Source organism: Carassius gibelio, chromosome A12 (assembly GCF_023724105.1).
Source record: "Carassius gibelio isolate Cgi1373 ecotype wild population from Czech Republic chromosome A12, carGib1.2-hapl.c, whole genome shotgun sequence".
Lineage (NCBI taxonomy): Eukaryota > Metazoa > Chordata > Actinopteri > Cypriniformes > Cyprinidae > Carassius > Carassius gibelio.
The window spans coordinates 12,631,472-12,654,722 of record NC_068382.1 but is presented as its reverse complement, the minus strand read 5'-3'; the positions used below and the strand labels follow the sequence as shown (position 1 = coordinate 12,654,722).

Genomic DNA, 23,251 nt, shown 5'->3' with positions numbered 1-23,251 from the left:
TTTTTTTTTTTTCCTCTGACAAGGCATAAACTCCTGTGTACAGATGCCCTATCTCCCACATTGTAAAAAACTTAACACATTTATATATAAATTAGAGATGCACCGATCGATCGTCCAGGGATCTGAAAGCAAAGCAATGAGGCAAGTATTATATATGAAAATTATTATATTCAGTGTCTTCTAAGTTTCTTAGTAATATATAGTGTCTATATATTAGGAAGTGATCATTTTTTCTCTTCGACTCGTTGGATGGAAAAAGTGTTTATTCGCAAATGTTTTATACGCTATTCCAATTTTGCGCAAAAATGAAATTCCAGTTAATGATGTATATTACAGTGAGCCTTGTTATTTAAGGTCCCAATAAATATAAAAAAAAAAATTATTAACAAATTGGTTTTACATAATTTTGAACGAAATCAGGGCAAAACAAATTTAATTGTTGTCTGTTCAGGAGTTTGAACAAGATTGCTTAAGCCAGCTTTATAGTTTATCTTTGTTTTTGAGACTAAGGGCACATCACATATTGAAATATTCAACCAAATGTATGTCCCAGCAGCATGGATTACGTCGAGGCGTTTGCTAACAGTATACTTCTGCTCAAGTCTTTTTAACATTAAGTGAAGCATGAATATGAACTTTACAATTTTTAGCCCTTATTGTATAAAATTGAGCAACTAACAAGGGTGATGTTGTGTTGTCAATGTTGTATGACAACATACAAAATGACCAAATTTTGCTAAAAGTTTGAGAGCAACATATAATTATAGCTGTTAATAGTGTTCATCTGTTTAAATACATGTCATGCTTGATTTTTACTGTTAATTTCTACCATATGGACATTAACTTGAGATGGTCACCACTGATAAACTATTACTAAATATAATATAAACTTTAAATTTCTGTAAAGTTGCTTTGGAAAGATTTGCATCGTGAAAAGTGCTATACAAATAAACTTGAATTGAATGCTGAATACCCACACAGCATCCTTTTAAAAAAAGAAAAATTCAGTCAGTTCTATCATTTTATACATTATCACTGTATTATAACCAAACCACGATGGGAATGTCTCTTGGAAGAATCATAGTACATTCCCACATTCTCTTTTTCTCATCAGTCCTTGGGGCTGACAGATGTAAACAAAAAAAACTATGCGGCCATGATGCCATGATTAGTATTCAGACGTTGTGTAGGACTCACCCATCACATTGAAGAACTTGTCTAATTTTGCCTCGAGACTGCTTGAATGCTGCTTCATCCTCTTTTTTTTGGTGTCTGGATGAAATAATTGATTTGACCTACTTTAACATTTGTCATTAGTCATCTGCAAGTTTATCAGCCACGGTGCATTTAATTATGGCGAAGAGGCAAATTAATCGACTGTAGGCTCTGGAACCTCTCATGGGGAGAGGGATTTCCCCTTTACTGCTGTCAGGACTATTAACACAATAACGAAAAAGCAATTAGATTGACTTTTAGAAATGGCAGTCAATTATACTGACTGGAACTAGATTGTTACGTGTCCAATAATGTAGCTTCCCACTTAGAAAAACGAGCATCCCCACCACCCTCTCACTTAAGCAACACAGGTCTGTCTACCTCCAGTCTGCAGTTCAAGGTGAGACTTGTGGTGACTAATAACTGGCCATCAATGAATGTGTCATTCATGGGTTATATTAAGGCTAGGGGAGGATGATTTGAATCCTCATTATGGCTTTTAGCCTGTGTTGTTTTCAGACTTTCACAATTAATGAGCCACAACAAGGCTGGTTCCATGTTTTCAGTGCAGACGACGTTATCAGGTCAAGTTTCTTAAGCTAATAGCTTTGATCTTAATGTGAATAATGAGGATTTTATTTCTAACCCACCCACACACACAGATAAGTATACACTTTTAAATATATATATTAAGGAACAGTACGACTAAATGTGAAAGCATATGGGGAATCATGGGTGATATTACGTAGTCCTGTTTCTAATATTTTAGAAGATTTTTACTGGTGCTGTACACTTTAGAATAACACAACTGAAGTTTGTTCTGTGTTATGTATTAGACATGCTGACTCTGAGATATGGTCATGTTTATGCAAATTATTCAGTTTTCTTGAAGATCAATTTGTAAATACATCAGTTTTTTTTATTATTATTATTTTTTACTAGAAACAAGGTTGTTTTTGTTTCATTGATTGCATATTTTCTCTTACCGATCCAGAAAAGCAAGAGGATTCTTGCAAGAATGCCATTGGAAGATTACAAGCTAAATCAGGCCTAGTTATTTAAAATGTATTGCTAAAAAAGGGATTTCTTGATCAAACACTGGCTGCTTTTCATCTCCTTATGAAAAATTGTAGGGCATAATATTACCATGTTGCTTAGTAATAGCTCTTTTAGTTTCTTAAATTAAAATTAAAATAATTTAAATGTTGGATATAAATATTTTATATAAATGGTTTTGCCTACGGTCGAATCACAGCCAAGATATATATACACACACACACACACACACACACACACACACACTCTTTCTCACACACACAATATATAGTTTTTCAACACCTGCCAGAGAACCATCTCCGACCTCGTTCCTGTTAGTCTTGCTTTATCACTTTCTGTATAAAGATGTGTGACATTAGTGTTATCATTGTTTACACATTCGCTGATGTATTAACATTTTTTGGATGTCTGATCTTTATTCAAGGGCCTGATTACACAGCAAATGCCCTTTGATGCAAAAAAAAAAAAAAAGCACCTAGTGATACAGCAGTTTGCGTCATAATTAGATTTAGAAATTGCCTCAAGGATTTCATTTTGTGATATAAAATGGTGAAGTACTGGAGGAAAATGGTAACAATGACCATGACAAACTCAAAACTGCACAAAAAATATGAATCCAGTTGAGTACCTTTACTGAAACGTACACAGGATGAAATTATTGAGGTCTCTACATCAAGAAAAAAGCAGAACAACTGTTCCTCTTTTGTCTTTTAAATCACCTATTGTTGCCTAATTTCTCAATAATAGTCAGATTTTGATGGAGGAATGAGGATTTTGAATGTTTAAGTTGGAATATTATAAGCAAATTTGCTCTTCTGAACCCTCTGCGCTTGTCCTTTAAGGTTGTGATGGGTGTTTGGTATGCAATTTCACGTCTGGGCGTCAAATTGATTGTGTCCTGTACTTAGCAGAGATCGCTCGCTGATGGAATGATACGCTGTTGTTATCTCAAGCTGTCTCGCAGGAAGCGACTGCTGCATGATGGGAAAATGAATGGAGATTACTTTGATCAACACTCTCATTAACTCTCAGTTTTTTCTTCTTTTTTTTTCTTCAGCACGTAAACAGACACTAATTTTGCATATGTCTGTCAAACCTACGTTCATTCACTCACATAGTAGACTTCTAAGACTTTATCTTTTTTTCTTCCTGGTTTCTTGAGATGAAAGCTCTCGAATAACTTTTTTTGACAGAAATAAGATTAAAAAATATAAATATAAAGTTTGCTTTAACATAACACACAGATCTAATCTTCTGTTACATTTTAGAAATTATATAAACTGTTTTATGATCATGAAGAACCAAATTGCTTTTTAAAAAGTACACATGAAATGGTCTCATCAAATGTCAGCTTATATTACATGAGTGCAGTGATTGCCAGTAGATTGCTGCCTTGTAATGAAATCGTTAATAGAGAGTTTGAGAATATAAATGAATAATCCATTTATCGATCAATTTGTGGTCACAAATTAAAACCATTTTAATTTTTGATTATTATTTCTATTAGTAATTTTTATACGTATTGTTTTGTATTTTTATTTATAATTTTGCTTGTACATTCAAAGTCTAGTGTGGATAAATGTATCCACCTTAAATCATTGAAATGATGCATCAGTTCTTCAATCCATTTATTTATTTCTCAGTTTCTCAACTGATTATTGAATGTCCAATTTTGGACCCCATATATGATGTAAAATCTGCTGTCTAAATCTATTTTTTTTAGTTATCTGACAAAGCATAAACTTTTATGTATAGATGCCCTATCTCCCACAGTGTGGAAAACTTCACACACGATGATTATATACAGTATAAATTAGAGATGCATCGATCGATCGGCCAGGGATCGGATTCAGATGATTTTCCTTGTGTTTCCTTTCGGCCCGGAATGGCAATCGGCCAATCAGTCTCACTTCTTTTTCGATTTCGAGGCGATCCGTTTTGTTACCAGTGGCACAGGCAATAATGTCACGTCTGCTGCGCATTCTAGCTCTATTCTCTCCGACGACCCCTTCTCTCTCTCACACACGTCTCATTTGCTCTAGTTAAATAGTGCTTGTATTGCGCATTATTTTAGTCATTCATGCAGGTTTCGCACATACACCACATTTGTGCTGTTATTTGCAATTTTTATTTTATTTTGTTTTTATTATTATTAACATTTTAGTTGTCTTTTTAATGAAAATAAGAAGTTGCGTTGAAGATAAAGTAGATTTTTGTTTGTATATGCTGTCAATTATAGCTCTTATAAAAAAATCGGTATTGGCAAAAATCTTTATTCGGCAGATCACACACACAAGAAAAAAACAGAAATCGGAATCGGCCAAGAAAATTGCAATCCGTGCATCTCTAATATAAATGTATTTATTATTAATACTTTCATGCATGACTGTGGTGGACTGAAATCAAGGTTGAGCTCTAATTTGAGAGCAGTCCACTTTTGCTGAAAGTAGTGGCGTGTGAGTTAGTGGGACGCATAGACTATTGGCTGAGCACTGATAAGATTCAGCACTGAAGTAAAGGGTGAGTGTGTGCATGTGAGCTGATACTGTTCAGGATTGTTGACTTGTACTCCATAGACTTGTTCACTGCTTTATGACAAACTTTTCAGCTGAGTACCAGCTCCTCATCACTAACATTTTTGCCCTCTGGACCCTTTGTGAGCGTATTTCCACCATTCTGATGATCCAGCCACACTTTATCAGCCAATTGGTGTTAAGATGTGGTGACACTAGACTTTTAGCATGCAAAATTGCTTCTGCCCTGACTAAGAACTGCAGTGACAGTCAATTTGTGACATTTACTTCCTCTATTGCTCAAAAAAATATCTTGGCTTTACACAAAAAAAAAAAAAAAAAAAACTTTTTGCATGTAATTTTCTTTCTGCCCTGGAAATATCTGGATTTTCTTTCTCCTTTGAGAATGAAGAAATAAGAGAATCTAACAGCTGTTCAGTTGAAAGTCGGCCAGGTCCTGGGTGCATTTATTTTCTTATTGCTTTCCTCAACTCCGCTGTCCTGTGGTGCCTCAAGCAACATTTGTGTTGTGAGAAGTCGCAGATTTTAATTGAGTTTTCAATTGGTAAAAGATTCTGTTCTGCTGCTTATGAACTCAGCGGATCTCAACCGTCACAAGGCGGCTCAACTGAAACTAGATTACACCAGATTTAAAGGCTATAGCTCCGCAGCACTGGAGGAAGCCTAAGTTTGCTGGTGTGAATGACAAGCATCTCAAATTGTATTGTGTTTCCCAAACTTTACAAGACATAATCAAATAAAGGACATTTCTGAATCTGTTTTGCCTTAAAGCCGAAGTGTGTAATGTTGCCACCTTCAGTGCAACCAAATTGCAGATTGCAAAAATTATTGTTTCCAGACATCTTATACTGCATCTTCTGCTCCTTGTTTCCTATGTTCATCAAACAGTTAGACACACCCCAACTCATGCCATTGGTTGTGCTGGAACTGAAGGCAATGTTGAAAGTGTCACAACATTTACACTCTTTTCATTTGACTGTGCACAATGAACTGGGGTGGGAGAAAGTATTTAAATGTGTGTTAAATTTTTTTCCCCAGCATTAACCATTCAAAGGAATTGTGACGGTCCCCCTCCAGCCCCGCAAAACCGGTCTGTGGCTGATATAGAGGAACTGGCTGCCAGCTATGAGCGAAAACTCATTGAGGTGAGTACAGGCACTACCAAAGCAAGCTGCACTTGACCTTTCCTTCTGTAATCTCAATGTCATGTCATGTAAACCAACATATGGCCATATGATTTCCGCAATATGGAAAACTGAGTCATATGACTCGGGTCATAAAAAATTGAATTTACTGTTAAATGCAGAATGTCACATTTACCAAAATTTTGGTGAATAATTAAAAAGTAGGTCAGTACACTTAAATGAAAACACCACACTGACTAATGTCTGTGAATATTAAGCTGCAAATATACTATTTTAATATGAATTTTGCGTGCTCTGCGTGTCTCTGTGTGAATGAATAGCGCAGACACATGGTTTAATTTACAACACACATACTGAAGTGTGCATGACATTCGCAGTGTAATCAGCCTTTGCCGACTAAAAAGATTTGAGACATCTTAGACTTCAACACAGCAATCTTATTTATCTAGAAGTTTTCATATTCTTGAAATGCCACAGAGCCATAAAAGAACTGCAGAAATAATGAGTATCTATCAATTGGTTTTCATAACTCAGTTGGTTAAGTAATGTCAGTAATGACTAGATTTAGATTTCTAGAAGCATTTTGCGTGTGATTTCTATGAAAGGTGAAATGTGTATTTACAAAATTACGTACTTTATGATATGGTGCCCATACTCAGAATTCGTGCTCTGCATTTAACCTATCCAAAGTGCACACATACACAGCAGTGAACACACAAACACAATGAACGCACACACCATGGGCACCTCAGTCGTAGTATTGCCAGCCCGAGACTGGACCCACAACCTTAGGGTTAGGAGTCAAACTCTCTAAACCACTAGGTCACGACTTCCCCCTATGCTATCCAGGTTCATTTTTGAAAAGGACTGATATTTTGAAAGACATCTTGAATTTGTGTAAATGTGCAGTGAGCTCATATTGACTTGTCAAACATCTACAGAAGTGGCTGGACAATATATAATGGAGGATGTAGGAATAATTCATAGGTCCCTATGCTGTAATAACTTCATATTCTGCTTATGTTTTGGTGGGTGTATCTTGTAACTTATTAATGTATTTACAGTAGTGTGTTTTTGAGCATGTCATTTATTTATGGGCTTTTTTGCTTAGCTGACTGCCTCAATAGGGTTGTTCAGAAATGGGTGCCAGGGCTGCCTCCTTATAGTGTTAAATTTACATACAGAGCTCTGAAGGCTTTATTTAATTTTGGTTGGCAAGCAGGCATCCCTTTTTCCTCCTGCCCAGATATGTAAAAGAGTTCCAATTTTCTCTGGTGACAAATTTAGCATATTTATTTCAGTTTCCACAAGAGCAGCAGTGAAGATGGACCATGTGGAAGTTTTATTACATTTGTGGTGTATTTATGTGGCTAAATTAATATTTTCATTCATAAGTTCTGCTGCTACACAAAGTAAACACAATAGGATCTCTTCTGCAGTTGTGAGTCATTGCATGAAATTATATACTGTAAAGACCTACATGTACATCTTTAAGACTGTTTAATCTTCTATAATCTGTTTCCGCTATGAGCATACAGTCTAGTGTACTGGTATGTTTCACGTGTGCCAGAAGCACTGTAAGAGTGTACTTACATCATCTTAAATGCATCAGATGATTTGAAGATGCCATCATTCCTTTGAAGTAACACCAAAGGAGCCTTGCATCTTTCCTCTCTTTCTCTCTCTCTCTGCAACCCACACACTTCCTCTCCCAGTCTTCCTTCAAATTATCACTGGAATACTCTTCCTCTATCTTGGAAGCTGTTGTAATACTATCACACACCAGTTAATGGCCCTGTGGGACTTCAGGCACAGAAAGTGTTCAGACTGCCTGTTTTGCTGCGAGCTCTTGCGCTATAACCTCAGATGGACTGTGCAAAAGAATGAAATGTACTGCAGGAGGTTGTTTGACATGCATGCAAGCAAGTTCCGAAAAACATTTCTAAAATGAAGTATAATTAAATTAGTTTTATACAGTTTATTTTTAATCTTATTGTAGTAATATTGTACTTATTGTATTAATACATACCATTGACCAACTTCCCAAGGTTGATGAGTTCTTCTCAAAGTTTAATTTATAGAACTGTTCGTTTTTTTTTGGAAAAACAAGCTGGCCTATATCCCGTATTTCCAAAATCAGGAAGAAAGACTCCCATGAACTCTATAAATGGCCACTAAGTAAAGAAAGCCACTATACTTGGGTAGGAAAAGCACTGATAGAGGTGCAAAAAAAGATACAGTATTTTGAAAATTTTTGCTAACCGAACAGTTTAGGTTCCCATTTTTTAGTACTGTGACTTATAACTCATAACTTTAGTGCTATGGGTTCACTACCCATTTCACAGAAGCCTTGAGAGAGAAATGACAATTCTTAGGATAAATTGTGAGAAGTTCATCATTTTTAAAAAATGCTTCAGGTTGTAATTTTTTCAGCCATAACAGTTTTTGGCATTGAAGTAGTAACATGTTGAAAAAAGAACATGTTGTAGTTTCCATTCACCAGAAATGTACACAACTATAACGACTTCTGCTTCTGAGAACCTTGAAAATGTAAAAAATTATTTACTACATTTAAGCTAAAACTCTGGCCCTCCAAAACTGATGGCGAGCTCTCATTCATTTTGGATAAAATCTCAAAATCCAATCAACAGCTGATACATAGAACCAACCACTTTTTAAACATTCTGTTACGATCAGATGTATGTCGCAATGTGGAATAAAATATTTTTAACTATTTCTGTTTCATACCGGCATCAAAAAAAACATTAAGAAGAAAATTGACAGTGTTTGGAGTGTCCAGCCTCAACTGTTCTTTTTAGGGATGCACCAAATATTCGGCAACCAAATTATTCCACTGAAAATAGCAACAAAATCTATATGAATAGACAAATAAATTGTTCTGAACAATGATGTGAAGCGATCAAATAGAGGCACGCACTAATGCAGCAAACATGTCTGCAGTTTGGAATCATTGAATTTTTACAAGGCATGTTCCCAAAATCTTCCCAAAAATGGCATATGATGCGATTAACATTTTTCCTTTCTCTTGGTGCATAAAGAAGATCTGTAAAGTTGCAAAGATTAAAGTCTCAAATCCAAAGACATATTCAAAGACATATTCTTTATCAAAGATAAGACTGTCACGCCCTCTTAAATGGCTCATTCAAACACGCCCACACATCTCTATGTCACTATGTGGAAATTACCACCCAAATGTTCAAGCAAAGAGTGAAGGATATGTTTCAGTAACCGCAGCTAGTGTTGAAGCAGCCGTATCAGGGAGATGCTGTGTGTTTCGAGGTGAAGGCAAAAGCACTTTATTTGGCCATCCGAAAGTAGATGCGTTTAGGAATCTTTATGATTGCTTAAAACAAAACAGCAATGCATTTTATGGACGACCATTTCATGACCTAGGAGAGGAGGTAATTCTGACTTTGCTACGACAATCTGTCACGCTTAATCAGCTACTGTAAGTATGTTTTTTATTAGTTTGGGTATTAGCTATTGTTTGTGCTTTAAGTGTGTATGTGTTTGTGCGCGCGTGGGCGGATGTGATAGAGAGAGAGTGACAGGGTCAACTGTCAGCTGTCTTAACCGTCCATGGCTTGTGTACTGCACACACATATGAGCTTCATCACTGTGTCTGTCATGTGACTCTGTTCCCCTTTTGGGCTTGAACTGATGGTAAAACTAACGACGTTATTAACTGTATTTACATTTATTTTGAAAGATGAAGCTTGTGACTATGGAAAGGGATATTACATTTCTGGCAAGTGCTTGCGGTGTTCGGCCAATCATAATGCACTGGGTCAGTAGGCCAATCAGAGCAGACTGTGCTTGTCAGAAGGAGGGACTTTGTAGAAAACTACTCGTTTGAGAGGGGTGGGGCATAGAGGACCTATATAATTTGTTTTTTGAACATTAAATCATGTCAACATATTCTGTTACACCAAATACACAAAATAATGATCTTTAAAAAAGCATCAAATGACCCAATTAAAAGAAGGGTATTGGTATACTGTCTGCTACATTAAAAATGTTTAGTGTTAAGTAAATATTTTTAAAGCACATTTTGGCTATTTAATTTATGTAATACGGACTCTGGCCCAGTGTTTCATTTTGTTCTGTTTCAGCTTCGGCCAAGAATTTTCATTTCAGTACATCCCTAGTTCTTTTTCTTCATGGCTCAACAATTTTGAATTGAAAACCAGTGATGAATAAGATGATCCCCACCTCTTCGAGGTCCTTTGATGTCTGGAGAACTGTTCTGTTTCGAGCAGGAAAGGTCGTAGTAATAGTGAGAGCTGCTGAAAATATCTTTGATCTGAGTCTTTATTAGAGATGTGATGTATGATCACTGCAGGGCTAGAATGATTACTGAACCTCTGGTCTACAGTCTTCACGCCTGAAGGACTCTTAAAGTTGCTTCACCACTCCAGGTGAGTACAGGCTAATGACTCCAGGCAGGTGGTTAGAGTGATTAAATGACCAGCGTCACGTCAGACTGTCAGAGGGATTACATTGAAGCCACTTCATTGTTCCAATGGCTCACATAGTTCAAGCAGATCTGCTTGTTTTTCACTTGCTTGCTCTCTCTTTCTCATTCTTTATGCATTTGATTCTCACTCATGCTTTGTTTGTGATTTTATTTTTGGAAGCTTTCACTGATGGAATTTTAGAACACCATGTGGCACATTAATAATTAAGTAATTTGTCATTAGGGCTTGGCAATCATACTTAAAAATGCTTATAGTAAATATATTTTTCCTTTTTTAAATTGTTTTTGCATGCATTAATAAAGAAATGGCTGTCAGATCATAGCTCTTACTTTGTATGGACCTTTTTCACATTTCTCAGTTTCTCAGAGGCGGAAGTTATAATTGGGTACATTTCTGGTGAATGGCCCCAAGAGCAAAAAATAAAATAAGTAAATCCACAATAACCTTTCTATGACTTTTCAAAAGGGGATAAAATATTGAAAGATGTTGGTCAGATGAGAGAAAGATATAAAAATTTGCCATTATTCCCTCAGCTTTTGTATTAGAAACACTTGATTGGAAAATTTTGAAAACATAATCACAGTCATTTTGCCAGTTCTAAGTACTGACATGTAGATGGATAGAGTGGGAAAGGAGTGGATGTCCCTCTAAGGGTCTTTTATTTCAAATGCAAATTAAAAAGTATTTATGTGTCCATGTGGTGTGGCGTCCTTGAGTGGTGCTGAAGTTGCTGCAATGCTGAGTGCAGTAGATCCAGAGACACTGGATCAGGAGGTCACTGCTCTGGAGGTGTTATGTCTGTTTAGTTGGCCGCCTGTGTCCATCAGGACACCTTGTGCACAGAGGAGACCAGACTTAAGAACTTCATAGCTGTGACCTACCTCGTAGCACCACCTGCTCACAATTTACCGTCTGGATTTGGGACAATAGGTCGGTCATGACATTGACCGTGTTGGAATAATATAATACGTTGATGTTTTGATGTTTAATGTTTTGGCAAAGTTCCCTGCACTGGTAAATGCATATGATTCTGTTTCTTGGCAGACTTCAGGCAGACTCTGGTCATAATGTTTTTGAAGTTTGGATTCTATGTGTCATGCCATTTAGACATGAAATATGTAAAGTACTAGCAATCAGACATTGTAATGTGATCAAATTAGATTGCTTCCATTATAATCAACAAATCCATCTACACTTAAAACTCCTGACACATGAATATAAGAGTTCAGTCTGGTTTCTAATCATGTGTTATAATCATTTAGAGTTGGATGTGATGTTCATTTACTTGGTTTGATATACTTTGTCACAAACTTCAGTATCAAATGATGATCTATTCTCTCACTTAACAGATTTTAAAGTTCAAGTCTTCTTATACTCTCTAGTTCTTGTATTTTGACTTTGTCCTATTGGTTTTTCTATTCTTGTTTTATCCCTGCTGCATTTTTACCCATACGTTTGGATCTTCTTTTGCTAGGCCGAACCCTCCCTCTGTCAGTGAGTGTTTGTCTGGGGAAGAAAGTGATAGCAGCACATTCCCTTGTCACACTTATCCCCCCTTCCTCCATCTCTACACCCGCCTCAGTCCCTAGCTCTTCTTCTGACACTTCAAGTCTGTTGGTGTTTGCTAAGCCTGTCTTCTAAGCTCAATTCTCAAACTTGTTTCACATCCAATTACGAGCATTAGCGGTGCAGCGGGCCACGCTCCCCCATCCCCCGTTCTGCTTTGACCAAGTCTTTTTCATTCAGGACACCTGGTTCAGAACTCGTTCCCGAGCGCTGACAGCCATGCAGACGAGCTGTCAGCAACACCTGCTTCTGAAAGCAACACTGCTCCAAAATGCTAGCAACAACTTTAGCTCAGAAGACCAGAAACCTGTAATATAACATGCCGTTTTTGGGAATATTTTTATTTTATTGTTTTGGGTCTCAGGTATCCCCAAGACCCATTGGATGTCTCGAAGATTCCCCCACACAAAGCATTGAATTTGAATACGAACGAAGCCGTACTGTCTCGCTGCTGTTAGTCAATTACTATGTATGAAGGTTCCCCCTGGTTTCAGACAGGCTTCCAGAGCACCTTCATGTCTAATGATCTAAAGCAAATTAAATTTTGAGCTGTGGAGATAGCCATGTGAATATTAAATGTATTTGGTTTCTCAGTAGAAATGGAGTCATAAGTTAAAAAATTTAATAAAATAAAAAATGAAGCTTTATAAATAAATATGCTGCTTTCATCCATTCCTTCAAATTAACTTTTTTACGCTATTCACCAGCTGCATGCAAAGTATCGGGGAATGTGAATACATATTTGCTGCCTTCGGAATCTGACCAGGCTAAATAGACAGGATATGATCAAAGATTTGATTAGGGTTTGCTGCCTTCTTACTGTACCATTGGATACTGCCTGTGAGTTTAGAGACCGCCATCTTGTTTAATTTGGTATTTAGGATTGGGAACCAAGATCTGGTTTCTTATTCAGACATCTAATATAAATATAAATCTTTTGGGTGGTTATTTTAAGTGAATGACCAAACGAATGACTCTTTTGACACTCTTATTTAAAAAAAAAAAAGATTATATGTATATTTTGAACCAAACCCAGTTGTAACATTTTTGTTTTAGTATTTTATTTAATAAGTAACTATTTGATTATTTAAAATATCTAACAAATTATATCTATTATTTATCATTTTATTTGTATATATTTTTTATATATTCTATGTTTTTTTTAACAGGCCTTAAATATATATTGCATTTAGTGCCTATTGAAAGAATCAATAATGGAACCTTTAAGCAAACAAGTTTTTTAAAAGCAATCAGAACCATCATTTTCATTTTCTATTTGTTTTGTTGGCAGTTTTAATCATTTGAAGTTAAATTTATTCAATGGCGAAAGCAACTGGCAAACACATCAGTCTCCAAATAGATCCTCCTCTCTCGTTGTGTATCTAAAAAATGAAAAATCAACTCCTCTAACTTAGGGCCTGGTGATATATCGACTATTAGCAATAATATAGAAATAATTTTGATGACGATGTAAAATTAGAAAATATTGGGAATATCAAATATTTCAAATTCAAGCATATTTTCCCATAAGAATGCGCCGAGCATCAAAAAAAGTAAATGTGGACTGCTCTATGCGCCTCTACTACGAGAGCTTTCATGAGAGCAGTTGCCAGATAACAAGAGTTTAAATCCCCAAATCTGAGTTTCCCTATTACAAGGATACATTTTCTGCCCGGTATTTGTTTATTTTAAGCAGTCTGGCAATCATGCACACGTGCTCACTCCTCATTGCGGATGCGCCAACAACAATGACGATCTGAAAACACTAGCAAGCTGGAGTTAAGTGATATAATGAAAGCCTTTTTTCAGATGGTCTGTGTTCTGTCATGAGATCTCGACTGTATTGTTTGCAAATGTGATCGCTGAATAAATGCATGTACTCGGCCGTTGATGTTGCCTATGGCCAATTGGAATTACTATTAGGGAATTACTGTTATATATACCAGTTTTCATAATATAGACAGAGAGAGTGCAAAAGTCTTTGGTATTAATTTATATATATTTCTATATAAGAAATAGCTATGTGCTTCATCAACTAGCTCCCCATCTAAGAGAGTTTTTAGTGTCAGAGCATAGTTTCATGCCACAGAGCTTCTCTTAAAACCGCAGACATTTGACAGACTTATGTTTTTAGCTAAAAAAAAATACTTATCCCAAAAAAATACTTATCCCAGTTGTATTTTTTAAATTGTAAATTGCATGCACTAAAAAGTTAATAGAATGAACTTTTCTGTGTTTTGCACTACTTAAGTTACATACAGGCTTACATGTGTTCATTTAATAAAAAGAAATAAGTGAAAACTTGTTTTTTTTTTAACTGCTTAAATTAGCTCTTTAATCTTAATGTTTTTTGTTGTTGTTTTTTTAATGGGCAAAAGAAAATCATGTTTTTTATTATTTAAATGCAAATGCAAACATATCGAAATATATATCGAATATCGTAAAATATACTGCATATGAGCATGTTATGAAAACATGCATGTGCGTTTCATCCTTCTTGACATTTATTTACTTTCACCTTTGCTTATTTCAGTGATGCTGTGCCTGTTTGGTGTTTGTGTTCTGCACAACTGTTTTCTTTTCCTTCATGGAATTAATGGCTAGGGATTATTGCGGAATACCGTGTTCTTGATATCTGCGCTGGAGCACTAGGGTTGCCTATAATTACAATGGGTGAATACAGATACAGTCACACACTTGGATTCCTGCTAAGGCCCAGTAACAAGGTTTGATACGTTGTCTGAAGTGCGTGAACCTGTTGCCTGTTTAGATAAATCTAAAGTGCTAACACCCGGCATGGCAGGTCGGAAAATTCACCAAGCGAGCTGGAAGGACGCAGCCAGCTTATTGCTTACTGAACAACAAACTGATTAGCTCGCTTCCTACCAGAGAATTAATTGGGTTCCTTGACGCTTAAAATTAATTTCCATTTTTTAATGTCCTGTTCGAAAGCTGGGCCACAGATAAATAAATGTGATGAATGAGAATACAACAAGCGGCGCGCCATGCGGAGCTGCGGCGAGATGAATGAAACCTAAAACCGCGGATGGTTTCACAGGGTGTGTATCGATCTCAGTGTGTAAATATGGCAGAAGTGGCGTAATTACCCCTGTTGATATCCGGCTTGATGGTTAATCATTATTTTGGCGTGTTGTTGTGTATGTTTGTGCATGCTTGATTGTTTTGCGTGCTTGTGTTTCAGTACCCGCAATCGCTTTCATGACAAGAGATGTTTTTGGTGTTATATGTGTTTTGAAGCTTGACGCTCTTTTAACAAGTTAAAAGGGTCACTATTTTTGAAGTTGTCACACAAGCTACTAAAAAAGACTTGAAGAATGGATTTTATGCTGTCAAACAGTTAGGTGCTATATAAAGCACTACATTAGGCACTGAAGTAGCCAGATAGAGGACCATGTCTGACAAGTTTTTGCTATTTCTGGAGTTCAAACTGCTTTGTGAGAATCTTTGAGACTGCTACCCACTCTTTCAGCACTGTTTGAAATTAATTTTATTTTATATTTTTGGAATGCCTAAGCCCAGTGTCTACATCAGATTTAATGTGATGTATTTTTAGTGTGAAGTAATGCTGCTCAAAACTTGATACTCTGGAATTATGTACTGATGAACACACAACAAATGTAAAGTTAATCACCCCCTTTCACAGTTTGCTAAAAGCAAACATAAATACATACAAAATATTTTGTGATATTGATACCGTGCATAAGAGGTAGAAATTAAAATGCTATAAAAATGACAAAATCCATAAATATGCAATGTGTAAAAGGTTTTTGCATACAAAAGAGAAATTAAAATGCAAAAACAATAAAAGTAAAATATAAAACAATCTAAATTAATTTCTTGAATGCAATGCGTAATAATAACAAATGTCTAACTCTAATACATTCCTTAGAGACAGTACTTGAAGACAGCACTAATGCAACAATTTATATTTTTTGCAATCAAGAAATAAATTTTCAAGACGGTTAATTGATGTTAATTTAATTTTGGGTGCATTTAACGTGTTATTAGATTATCCTAAAACCCAAAATTCATTTTATATTCCTTTTTTTTTCTTTTGGGTCCATCCTTTTCCAAAAATACATTTAAATTTGCAGTCTTACGGCATTCGCATTCACTTTCAACGTCAGGATTTTGCATTAATAATTTTTTTTTGACTCATTCATACCTTTTTTTCTGGCCAGATGCGGCCTTGCAACCAGTACTAACATGTCAAAAAGTGACGTGATGCGTCTGTCAGGCAAAACGCCGCTAACCCAAATATACCCTGACATATGATTTCCATAAACAAATGAATGCAAGTTCTGGATAGCAGACTGGAGCCTGCCTCCATGTCTGTGTCACTTACTCTAAGTGACAGCTGACGGGTCGCTGGGCAGGTGTGGGACTCGCTGTAACGAGCAGTTAACGCTCACCAGCTGAACACCTGAGAGTCCAAACCAAGCTAAGTCATATTCACATGCCTTTAAGAAATGTCACATATTACAACCTGCTTCACGACAGCTGCCGAGCACTAGTGCTTTTAAAACAGCCGATTTCGGTGGGAGTTTGATGCGAGTTTGTCAATGTGTGTTTTTTTTTAGGTGGCTGAGATGCACGGAGAGCTGATAGAGTTTAACGAGAGGCTATACCGCTCCCTCATGGCCAAAGACAACCTGATCGGACAGATGAGACAGGAACTCATCGACCTGCGTGGCCCGGTAAGCACATGCAAGCACACACACTCCTCTCTGTGGGTGTGTGAAACCATACCTTCATTGAGTGGTTGTTCTCTCTTCTCTATCTCTGCAGTCCAGGCTCTCTGGGCAGATCGCTGTCTGCTTCCGTAGGCCTGCCCACTCTTCCATCTTTAACTGTCTGTCTGTGCCAATACACCATTCCCTTCCCATTTGTCAAACGCACACATTTACCTAGCTAGATAAACAAGGGCACACTACAGACCTTTTTTTTTTTTTTTTTGCATTTTAGATAGAGCTGTTTTCGAATAAAATAAAACATTGTTTGTGGTTTTATATCAAGTCGAGTTTCCACTCTTTCTTAACTCTTTTCCAAAATGAAAATTTGATTTAATTCTGATTCTCAAGGTCTTAGTTAGATTCAATATCGATTCGTTTGGATATATATCAGGTACAGTACATGTCGATTTTTTTAAGGAAACAAATGTCTTTCACCTAAAACGGTAAACTATAAAGGGAACCCTGTCAGCTGGCCCAATATTTAAGGTCATAATTAACAGACTCCAAACTATAGAATTCAGCTGCTATTTGTTTTTATGTATAATAATCAACACTATTTTTATTATGATTAATGTTTCTAATCCAGTTTGTTGTTGAAATGTTATGATGACTGTCATAAAAAAATTAGTTTAATTCAAATAACATCACTAACAGGTTAATTAAACATATAATAATATCTAATATATTGCATATATTTATCAAAATGGTTCTCTCTCTCTCTCTCTCTCTCTCTCTCTTTTTTTCTCCTATTGATTTTAGATTTAAAGGGATAGTTCACCCAAAAATGACAATTCTGACATTAATTGCTCACCCTTTTCTTTTTTTTTCAATGAGATTTAAGAGCTTTGGCGGGGGAAATGTTCAGTGAATAACTATATAAAAAATCCTTCCACAAAGCTTTTGTTTTTTTTAGATGAAGTATCCATTTAATTTGACCAGTCTGTCTCTAGTGGCCCACTCGGTCACAGTGTGTTCTTTCCTGTTCACTGCTTATCTGTTGGCCACTGATTACTTTTTGATACATCTGACGGCAGTGGCTTTGAACCATGGCCTTCTGTAACTGTGCTGAACTGTATACGGTGGATGGTTTATCTAGCCTCCATGGCTCATGTCCCCGTTCCTCTCCGGTGCCACTGCCTGCCAAGACTCCTGTCAATGCTGACATTACCACAGTTTCACCAAGAGATAAGATGCACACTCAAATAGGATTAGTGCATTGTTCCTGGTTGGGCTGGAGTGTTTTCAGGAATGAGGGCTAAATGTACAGTTATTGAGAGATTTATATAGGTTATCGGAGTAGCACAGTAATTTTCCATCAGCCTTACAGTACACTAAAATAGCTTTGTGATTTTATATTTGACTAAATTTGTTTCGGTCAAGTGGTTTTTATCAAAATATATATCTGTAAGTAATATAAAGTTTGAGGTTGATAAGTAAAAACATTCAATTCAGTGGTTTTGAAAAAGTTTTTTTTTTGTTAATCAAGGCTGCATTTATTTCACCAAAAATGCCAAAAATTTTTAATGTCACTTATGATCAATGTAATGCATCTTTGCTAAATATATATATATATATATATATATATATATATATATATATATATATATATATATATATATATATATATATATATATATATATATATATATATATTAAACCTCTTAACAGGAGTTTTTTTTACTGCTTGACTAAGGCTGTATTCATTATACTGTATTTGCTTATAATGCAGAAATAATAGATTTTATTTATATCTGTTCTGTTAAGACACATCTATTAAATCAGTCTATCAAGGCATGTTCATTGTTATAATGAGTGTTTTTTTTTTCACCATTCAAATTAAATAAAATTCCTGATTCATACAGTTAATTAATGAAACAAGTTGTATGTTTTATTTCATTCAGAAACATGTTAATGTATATTATGAAAGTAAAATGGTTTGCAAATGACAGTTCCAAAGTTTTACTTGTGTCCAAATGCATTTTTTTGTCCAGTAAATATTACTGGACTGTCATACTGTTAGCAGAAAGGAAAATAAACTACAGAATGTAGTTGGTTTGGAAGTTTATGCAATACAGTGATGCAAAAGGAAATGCTCACCATGGCCTCATGCGTTCTGCTTCTGGACAGGTGCCAGGTGACCTGAGCCAGACCTCTGACGATCCCAGCCTATCTGACTTTGAGACGTAAGTGGCCTCCTACTCGCTGTTCTTTTTATATTTGTATGTATTTATATTGGAGGTGGTGTACAGAAAGCCTCTTTTGAGAATCAAATCGATGGTGTGGAATTCCATAAAGCGATGTTTGCGATCTGACGGAGAAGACTGTGCTAAAAATAGGGAGGTTGAATGCTGCTTCTGTTTTTACATTTATAGACTTCATGCACCTCTTCCACACAGCTATTACCTTTGCACTTGAGAAGATGGCTAATGGTGTCAATATTTTGTCATTTTTACCCCCCTCTATTTGTCAAAGCAGTGCTTTTTCATACCCCTGATCAATACTAATCTATTGCTAAATTACTCTTCTGTTGAGGTCCTCTAATTAGACTTTTCCTGTTTGTTTTCTCCTTCCTTGTCTCTCTAAGAACTCAACGTGCGCTTGTCAACGTGTGGATCCCATCTGTGTTCCTTCAAGGTCGGGCTGCTAACGCCTATCACGTATATCAGGTAGTTCTTTTAATCTGAATTTAATCTACCATGTACTCCTGAAAATTAATAATCTTCTCTAAACCAGCTTTTTTCCTGACGGTATGTAATTCAAATGCTCTGTCAGCTAGACTGGACCGAAAGTTAGCTGACTTGACCAAACTTTTAGGAATTGTGATTGATTAATTAAATATAACATCAATATTCACAGTTTCTGTTAGTTAAAAAAATTAGCTTTGTCATAATTATGACCTGTGTGGAGGGAGAGGGAATATTGTGTTGAATAATGCGGGTCATTTGAGTAAAAAAGAGCAAGGAACACTACCTGACAGTTTTCTTTTTTGTAAAAATGAATTTCAGAATCGGAACCAATGTTGAGAATAAGTTTGATCCTTTTGTCATGTTACTTTTGACTGTTGCAATATTTACAGTTTTATATGTGTCAGAATTTACTTTGATTGTCACACATGCATAGACTGCACTTCTGGATTGATGGCATAGCATTGTACTGATCGGTTAAGCATTATATAAACTAACAGTTTTTATTAATGTTAATGGAAAGTTACTGTATGGCGATAGCTATGGTTTATAGCGAAGAAATACACTGTATACATAAAATACAGTAAATAGAAATGTTCATCTGAAACAGAAGAGTTCAGTGCTTTTTTTGCCTGAATGAGAATTGGTTTTGTAGTTCTGTCACAGTTTGCACGTATGACTCTGTTAAAATATTTGTTCTAGACTGTTTAAAAAGGGGGTGAAATGCTTGTTTTCACTCAATATCCTGTTAATCTTGAGTACCTATAGAGTAGTACTGCATCCTTCATAACTCCAAAAAGTCTTTAGTTTTATTATATTCATAAGAGAAAGATAGTCTGTACCGATTTTTCCCGGAAAAACAAGAGTGGCTGGAGGCGTGACGTGTGGGCGGAGCTAAAGAATCACGAGCGCCAGTAGGCTTTTGTTGAGAGCATTTGGAAGCTGTGACACCGTGAGGACAAAACCAACCAAAACAAACCATGGCTAACAGTCAGATTCAGCGTATATGTATGATCCAGAATCAGATCCTGAGGCTGAAACTGAACGAGAGCAGCAGCAGCAACGACTCGCTCCGAGCGGGGCTCGAACCCGGGTCTCCGATGGGAGGGGACGCACTAACAAGGAGGCATAGATATTTGAAGCAGTTTTACTCACCGCCTGCAGTTCCAACACATGATCGTGACCCTTTTTCGCTGGGATTGCATCATCCTTAAGAAATAAACGATACGCAAATCCGTCGTCAAACTGGGCCATGTTTGTAAAACAAGCATTTTCGAAATGCAGGGAACAAACACAAACACTTGCACAACTCCGTTGATGCTCTGTAAAAATAAACTCCATCCACTGGTCCCTTAATGCTGTTTTTTTTTTTTTTTTTTGGTAATCTGTGCAGGGTTGTCTTGCCCTGGCAACCAAAAATACACTTATTTTGTGACATTTCGCGACGCTCTCTGATCAGTGAATGTCTGTTGTGCTCTCAGTGCTCTGCTATACGGGAGCGCGCGTTCTTCCGGCAGACGTGACCTAGGACCCATATAAGGAAATTCCGCTCCATCTAACGTCACACAGAGCCATACTCGAAAAAAACTTTCTGAAACTTCCGACAAACCAGAAGGAGTATTTTGGAACTCCTTCAAACGTACAACTTAATTTTTGAAACTTTGTCCATGTTTAGCATGGGAATCCAACTCTTTAACAGTGTAAAAAACTCAGTATGCATGAAATAGCATTTCACCCCCCCTTTAAGTAAAAAGTGTAAATGTGAGCCAAAATGTTGGGTGTCCACATTTCAGAGATATCCTATTTCTCTCATTTGGATATTCAGAGGCGCCGTAGTGTACGTGATTTACGTCATCACATTTTTCCAACATTGATTCGTCATAAGAAACCAATCCTTTTGTCCCCCAAGCCAAAGAGAAATGATTGTTGACGCTTAGTCCCACCCCCTTGCCCAGATTGGTTCAAACTGTCCCATATTAAACCAAAAAGTAGTCTTTTGAACTACTACTTAACATTTTTCTTGGGAAATATGAACGAAAACAAAGTAAAAGTAAAGTCTGTCCTGAGTGCATGAATACAAACACAAAATAACACATTTGCATGAGAAAACCCTGAAAAACACGAAAGAGTACTTTGACAAAAACAAATCAAAAACAAGGATGAAACTGTGGTACATATCTGATAAAGCACTGGGATTTATGTGTTGGGTCGCTAGGCAATGTCCCGGTAAAATCAATCCTGACACAGATTACAGGAAACGGATCGATCATTTATATTATGTATTTTAAGTAAATAATTATTTAGTTAATAAAGATAGTTTGCACTATTTTTTTCTGTTGCACTCTGAATATTTCTCACTCATTTTGTGTGTAGTTTGTGAATCATTTGCACTGTTTTTGCACTGTATTGTTGAAGACAATTTGTGCAATTTTTTTTACTATATGCTGCATACTTTGTGTATTTATTTTTCATTCTCAGATCGAAAATATATTTCTCAGAAGAAGAAAAAAATGGTTTTGTTATCATATAACACTCTTTCTATTTTCTTTACTCATTAAAATGTTTTTGGATAACAATATTGTATAAATGGCTATAACTTGCTTAGGGAATGGTATATGTAAACAAAATTTTATTTGGAAATGTAAAACACCCAGACACAACTTTCTAAAGAAAAATATCAAAACTTTAGGAGTTTCTGTTTGAGTACAGGGTAAAAAAACTCATTTCATTAATTCTTAGAGAAAACGAAAGGAAAATTGAGACTTTAAACGAGTTAAGGCTGGTTCACACGGCAGGATAATTGGGCCGATTTTAGCCCCGATTCAGCCCTTCCGACAATCTTAGGATGCTCCGATTATCGTAAAATAATCTGATCAAATATTCCTGCCGTGTGTGGTGTGTTAAGACTAATCTCCTCTGCTCGGAAGAATGTCGGGACCGCTCCGATCTCAAATCGGGGATATCCAACATGTTGGATTTATTTTGCCCGATTTCTTCTCGTGTGTGGTGTCCCCCGAGGACAAACAATCACGCAGCCTGTGGACTGTGGCGTGTAGCCAATCAGAAAGCGAGGTGACGAGGCAGTGATAGTACCGGGAAACAAAATCAAAACAGCCGGCGTATATAATATAACAAATACAAATAAAGTCGATGGGCATAACTACATCCACAACTGCAGTCCACCAGAGTACATGGAAACTAATATATGAACGTTTATTTCAACGGTTATTAATCTGTGTAGTACGTAACAACATTTCTATGAGATAAAACAACAACTTATCTCCATATCATGATATAGCAAGTATAGTCCATGCTCGCGTCGTATCCACCTCTTTGACCATCGCCTTTTCTTATTTTTCTTATGTTTTTTTCCCCGTTAAAAACAAAGCACAAACTATGGCCACTGCATCCTCTTTGTCCGCCATGATTGTTTACTCTAAAGTCACGTTTGATCTCGAGGGATTTTGCGAGATTTCCCGTCTGACCTGGGAATGCTCGGGAGTCAGATCGGTTCGTGTGTGATGTGTTGATATTGCCGTGTGGCTGCACACCACACACGGAGCGACCAAAACTGTTAGACCCGTGATTTTTTATCGCCGTGTGTGGGGTCTCTCAGGTTTGGAAAATCTGCCGACAATTTTAAAATCGTCCCGTGTGAACCAGGCCTTAAACTTAAACTGTAATTTCTCCTGTTTATAACTACAGTATATATGGCACTTGATGCTGACTGCTAAAATAGGTCTGAAAAACTAAGAAAAGTGCAGGTGTGTCAGGTGCCCCAAAAATGTTCTAGGTCTA

At 36.5% G+C, this 23,251-nt stretch overlaps 1 protein-coding gene across 1 annotated transcript in view; it reads left to right on the top strand.

The window, feature by feature from the left end:
* Positions 1–23,251, top strand: part of LOC128025168 (sorting nexin-29) — a 113,771-nt gene that overhangs the window by 42,099 nt on the left and 48,421 nt on the right. Inside the window, exons 15-18 of the mRNA XM_052611221.1 lie at positions 5,844–5,950; positions 16,617–16,733; positions 18,897–18,952; positions 19,354–19,435. Of these exons, the coding sequence (XP_052467181.1) occupies positions 5,844–5,950; positions 16,617–16,733; positions 18,897–18,952; positions 19,354–19,435 (362 nt within the window). The remainder of the gene's footprint in view (positions 1–5,843; positions 5,951–16,616; positions 16,734–18,896; positions 18,953–19,353; positions 19,436–23,251) is intronic.